The sequence below is a fragment of the Carassius carassius genome, chromosome 19 (assembly GCF_963082965.1).
Source record: "Carassius carassius chromosome 19, fCarCar2.1, whole genome shotgun sequence".
In the NCBI taxonomy this organism is placed as follows: Eukaryota; Metazoa; Chordata; class Actinopteri; order Cypriniformes; family Cyprinidae; genus Carassius; species Carassius carassius.
The window spans coordinates 16,606,728-16,612,899 of record NC_081773.1 but is presented as its reverse complement, the minus strand read 5'-3'; the positions used below and the strand labels follow the sequence as shown (position 1 = coordinate 16,612,899).

At 38.1% G+C, this 6,172-nt stretch overlaps 1 protein-coding gene and 1 non-coding gene across 2 annotated transcripts; one reads left to right on the top strand and one right to left on the bottom strand.

Moving 5' to 3' along the window:
* Window positions 1-25: 25 nt before the first annotated feature.
* trnal-caa (transfer RNA leucine (anticodon CAA)) lies at window positions 26-138 on the bottom strand. Its single transcript has 2 exons — window positions 101-138; window positions 26-71 (listed from the first exon to the last, which is right to left on the bottom strand). It is a non-coding gene; the product is annotated as a tRNA-Leu (tRNA).
* Window positions 139-345: 207 nt separating this feature from the next.
* Window positions 346-5,719, top strand: LOC132094718 (dehydrogenase/reductase SDR family member 12-like). The gene is made up of 10 exons (XM_059499374.1): window positions 346-503; window positions 630-763; window positions 983-1,065; window positions 1,168-1,260; window positions 1,607-1,688; window positions 1,914-1,975; window positions 2,276-2,380; window positions 5,032-5,122; window positions 5,231-5,368; window positions 5,513-5,719. Exons 1-10 carry the CDS (start codon window positions 448-450, stop codon window positions 5,623-5,625), a joined length of 957 nt encoding a protein of 318 aa, XP_059355357.1. The 5' UTR covers window positions 346-447; the 3' UTR covers window positions 5,626-5,719.
* Window positions 5,720-6,172: the final 453 nt, after the last annotated feature.

Genomic DNA, 6,172 nt, shown 5'->3' with positions numbered 1-6,172 from the left:
GTAATCAACTTAAAAAAAAATATATTGTCAGAAGTGGGATTCGAACCCACGCCTCCATTCGGAGACCAGAAGACCCATGTTTTAGTGGGAAGGTTTAAACCTTGAGTCTGGCGCCTTAGACCACTCGGCCATCCTGACAACTAGAAATAATAATTAATTTGCACATATACGACAATATATCTACTTGAAAATAAATATTTCTGTTTTTCATTTCTGTTTTAAAAAGTGCACATTATTAAGGATTTTACTGAGAAAATTTTTACTGAGAAACCTATAATGAAGCGCGCAAGCGTAGCAAAGGGATCTGCGCATGCGTGTTGTAACGCGCGCTTGCAACACATTCAACATGTGATCAGTTATTAAACGCCACAGGGGCGTAGCTCTGATTTTCAACTTTCTGTTATGTTATCACACTGCTCTTGAGTGAGAACGAGAGAATTCCGAAAGATGTCTCTCTACCGAAACACAATTTGGTTCCTGAAGGGTCTACAGGAATATACAAAGTAAGTCATCATCAGTGTCTTTTCATTTCAGCTTGCCTAACACTTTGATAAGCACCAATCATAAATACCATTTACCATCGAAGGTGTCTGCAGTGCACCAGTTAAAATCTCATTAACACTCATCAGGGGTGGCTATGAGTCCGCGGCGAGGCTCTTTAACGAGGCGGATCTGGGGGTGAGTGTGAGGGGCCGCTCGTTCATCATCACCGGAGCGAACAGCGGCATCGGGAAAGCCGCCGCCTGCGAAATCGCCAAAAGAGGTGAGAAAACATGGCTTTTGTTAATTCAGAACAGAGACTTCTGGTTACAGTAATAACTGGTCAATTTGAAAATCTTGTACATTCCATCAAAACCCAGTTATGACATTTAGGTTGAAGTTTAACAAATAAAAAAAGGACGCAACAGTGGCTCCTTCTGGCAAAAGATGTGCAGTTCTTAAAAACAGCCATTCAAACTCCATTCAAACAGTTTTTCTTTAGGTGGGACAGTACATCTGTTGTGCAGGAATGAAGATCGTGCAAATGAGGCAAGAAAAGACGTTGTGGAGCAAAGTAAAAATGAGGTATATTTTCAGAAGTACGTTTAGATCATTTGAAAACTATTTTAAACGCTTCTAGGACAGAAATAGTGGATTCTAATCTGAGTTTGTCTCATTTGCTTTCAGAATGTCCACGTTCACCTAGTTGACATGTCCAGCCCCAGGAAAGTGTGGGAGTTTGCTAGTGGATTCTCTCAGAATCACAATCTACATGTTCTGGTAAATGCACTCCAGGTTTAAGTATATCAACATACAATAATGAGCTGAAACAATAATTAGTGAGAGCCTGTGCACAAAGTGAATCACATTAATCCAAGTGGATATTGGTGTTGTTATTGTGTGGGGGTAACTGCACTATGATAAATATGGAAAATCAATTGTATTTACAATAACAATAATGTATTCTTCATCATGTTAAATTATTCGTAATAATTAAAAAAGAAACAGATATTCATCTCCCCCCAACTAATATATTTCATTAGTAACATGGCACATTTAATATAGCATGTCATGTCTGTTTTGTTCAGCCCCTTGTCTTTTATCTTCATGTGATTTATTAACGTAGATCAATAATGCAGGTTGCATGGTCAATCAGAGAGAACTGACAGAGGATGGCCTGGAGAAAAACTTTGCGACAAACACACTAGGTAGGAAAGTTAGTATTTTTTTTTCTGATCATATGTTTTTTTCCAATATGGACAACAAGGTATGAGCTTTTACTGCAGTATTTTAGATTTACATGATTTATACTATTGAGTAACAAAGGTCACAGAAACCCCTGGGGTAGATAATGTTTTTATTACCTCTTGAAATCAAGGGATAAGAAGAGATAAAAGTGACTAGTGGTCTCACTCATCTTGGGTGTTTTACAGGGATGTATATACTGACAACAGCGCTGATTCCCACACTGAAGAAGTCGGAGAATCCCAGAGTGGTGAGTGTGAAGAAATGCATCCTAATGCATGGTTAATAACTGTTTCCAAATACATTTACGCTCACAATGTTAACACAATGTTATGACTTAAATGACATGTTTGTGAAATTTATAAATGTTAAAACCGCTTAATTAAAACTGTATTATTATTATTATAACATTTTTTGATCTTCATATTTTTTTTTATTAATGAATGTTTCAGAGAAAAAAAAAAAAAAAAAAATTGTATTCTAGTTTGTTTATATTTTGTATTGTTTATTTTATAATTATTTGTATGTATTATTAAATTTTTTATTACAGATCACTGTGTCATCTGGTGGAATGTTGGTTCAGAAGTTAAATGTAGAGGACCTTCAGTTAGAGAAAGGCTCTTTTGATGGCACCATGGCCTATGCAAAGAACAAGGTACTAATATAAACTATAAACTAAAAAATTAAATCCGTAAAAACTTTGCACTGCAGCATCTATTTTATATGTATATTATTGTTTGGCTTAAAAAATTCATTAACTACAAAGCATACACAAATGTAGCCATTATGCTATTGGTGACTTACTAATCCAGTCCATCATTTACTGTTAAAATACTAGCACAGTACAGTGGCACAGATTCAGGCAGCATCACCTCTCTGCCTTTGTTACAACCCCAGTTCCAGAGAAGTTGGGACAGTTTGTAAAATGAAATAGAATCAAGAATCTGTGATTTTGTTCTTTGTTTTTAACTTTTATTTAATTGACAAAAGTACAAAGAAAAGATTTCCAAAGATTTCACTGACCAACATAAATGTATTTTGTAAATATGTAAATTTTTAGAGGTTGATGGCTGCAACGCATTCCAAAAAGTTTGGAAATAGGCACGTTTAAAACTCTTATCACCTCAACCTTCCTTTTAAAGGGTTAGTTCACCCAGATAGCAAAATTATGTAATTAAAAACTTACCCTCATGTTGTTCCAAACCCGTAAGACCCGTAAGTTTATCTTTGGAACACAGTTTAAGATATTTTAGATTTAGTCAGAGAGCTCTCAGTCCCTCCATTGAAGCTGTCTGTATGGTATACTGTCCATGTCCAGAAAGGTAAGAAAAACATCATCAAAGTAGTCCATGTGACATCAGAGGGTTGGTTAGAATTTTTTGAAGCATCGAAAATACATTTTGGTCCAAAAAAAATAGCAAAAACGATGACTTTATTCAGCATTGTCTTCTCTTCCGTGTCTGTTATGAGAGAGAGTTCAAAAAGCAGTCTGGATTTCCGGTTCGCGAACAAATCATTCAATGTAACCGGATCTTTTTGAACCAGTTCACCAAATCGAACTGAATCGTTTTAAACGGTTCCCATCTCTAATACGCATTAATCCACAAATGACTTAAGCTGTTAACTTTTTTAATGTGGCTGACACTCCCTCTGAGTTCAAACAAACCAATATCCCGGAGTAATGCATGCACTCAAACAGTACACTGACTGTACTGCTGTGACGAGAGAACTGAAGATGAACACCGAGCCGAGCCAGATAACGAACAATAGACTGACTCGTTCACGAGTCAAGAACCGGTTGCATCGGTTTTCGGATGAGTAGTTCTTTCGGACAGTTCGATTCAATAAACCGGTTGAAGAAAACGGTTCACCGGTTCTTTTGCACTCGACGTAATGGCGTCATTTGCGATGATTGCCCTTGATTCAAGCCTTCGGTTTACCCGCGCTCATAACACTAGCACAGAATCAGTTCAGAATGAATCACCAAAAGAATCAGTTCAGTTCAGACGCTCTGTGTGTCAGTCTGCTTCACGCTGAATCACACATGCGCAGTATCATCAGCTCCTCGGTTCTCGAATCGGACGCGTCTGACAGAAACGGTTCTTGACTCGAGAACGAGTCAGTCTGTTGTTCGTTATCTGGCTCGGCTCGGTGTTCATCTTCAGTTCGCTCTTCACAGCAGTTCAGTCAGTGTACTGTTTGAGTAAATGAATTAATTGTAATTGAGTAAATGTTGGAGAAAGATCTAAACTGCAGGTAGGCCAGTCTAACACATTCACTCTGTCTCTATGAAACCACGCTGTTGTAGCACATGCAGAATGAGAGTTGACATTGTCTTGATCTAATAACCATGGACTTCCCATGAAAGACATCACCTTGATGGCAGTATACATCTCCGTACAATCCCAATACATGCCTCCATGTCAATAGTACCTTCACACATATGCCAGTCACCCATGATGTTTGCTCTGCTACACCTCTAATACCATGAGAGAAGTTTGCTTTCGCTTCTGTCGCTAGTGAAAGTCTGGGTGGTCCTTTAGTCTTTGGGACCGAGAATGTGAAATTATATTTTCCTGGAAACGAGTTGAAATCTGAGTCATCTGAGAAATCTGAGACTCATCTGAGTATAGCACACATTTTCAATGTATTTTTGGCTATCTGAGATGAGCTCTGGCCCAGAGAACCTGGCAGCATCACTGCATAAAATTGATGTATAGCTTTTTCCTAAAGTAACAGATACTCAAGTTGCATTTCTTGATTCAGCAGCAGTGGTAAATGACAGTGGTTTTCTGAAGTACTCCTGAGCCCATGTGGCTATATTTAATACTGCAGCATGACGGTTTCTTATGCAGTGCCATCTGAGATCTCAAAGGTCAAGCACATTCAACTGAGGTTTCCTGCCTTGCCCTACATGAACTGTGATTTCTCTGGATTCCCTGAATCTTTTCACAATATTATGTATGGTACTTGGTGAAAGACCTAAATTCTTTGCAATTTTCCATTGCAAAATTTGAATTTTGATTTGTTTGACACTTCTCTCGTGAAATTTGGCACAAAGTGATGAGCCATGATCCAGAATTCAAAACAGGACATTTTGATATTCTACAACAGTTTCAGTTATTTTAGTTACAGCCGACAAAAACAAACAAAATTTGTTCATATTTACAAAATACATTTACGTTGGTCAGTGAAAACTTTGTAACCTGATTTACTGTCATTGTATTCATGCAGTTTTTTTTTTTTGTATTGATGTTTTTAATAAAGAATCTGTAGTTTTTCAATGCTAACTGTGATCTTTTTCAGAGGCAACAGGTGACCATGACAGAGCAATGGGCAGCTCAGCACAAGGAAATCCACTTCTCATCAATGCACCCCGGCTGGGCAGACACCCCAGGTGAACAGCATGTGTGTGTAGTGTACATCAGCTGCAAGGAAATATCTCGATTGATACAGGAATCTTGCCATCTCAGTCACAAAGATATTGTTTTTGTTACATCTACAGCGGTGCAGTCATCCATGCCAGATTTTCATGCGAAAATGAAGAATAAACTCCGTACTGAAGCTCAAGGTGCAGACACAGTGGTGTGGCTGGCCATATCAGATGCCGCCAGCAGACAGCCCAGCGGCCTCTTCTTCCAAGGTCAAGCATCTTTATAAAATGTGAACGCATGCTTTAGTATGCTGTACACATCATCTATAACATGTCTTAGACGTTGCAGACTAAATCTCCCTTTAACATGTACCTGAACTTTGACCTGTGTTTCTCAAACTGATTCATCTGCAGACAGAAAAGCGGTTTCTACGCATCTGCCTCTGGCCTCATCCAGGTCTTCACCAGCTGAAGACCAGAATCTGATGAGCAAGCTGGAGGAGCTCGCTGTGAAATTCAAGTGTTAATTGTTTGGCTTGGTGGCCAAATTCACAGTCATTCCACACACAGACTGCTATTTTCATTCTCAGTAACGGTGAGAATTGCAGAAATGTGAAAAGCCCATGAATACTGTAACAAAACGGCTTACCAAAACACCCTGAAATGTTTCAAATATTTCAAACCAATCGTCAGTTCTTCAAACAAATACACTCCTAAACATTTTTTGAGGTAAGAAACTAGTACATCCACACTTTTTTGAGTTTGTTGATTTGTAAGTAAATTGATCTGTGGACAACATTACGCAGATGTTCTGCATTAATTGTTTGCAGTCTTACCTCTAACATGAATGTTGACGCTGCCATGCTAAATGAGTAGAGCAACCTCAAGGAATTGAGTTTGCATGCTTGATGAATCAGATTATTTTATTCATAAATCTAAAACTGCTATTCCAAAAAAGAAAAATGCATCTCAAGACTCAGCTGTCTGAGAACATGATATACACTACCTATAACACATATTCGAATTAAACAAATATATATGAAGAAATATTCTAGACCTTCCCCTTATATACAC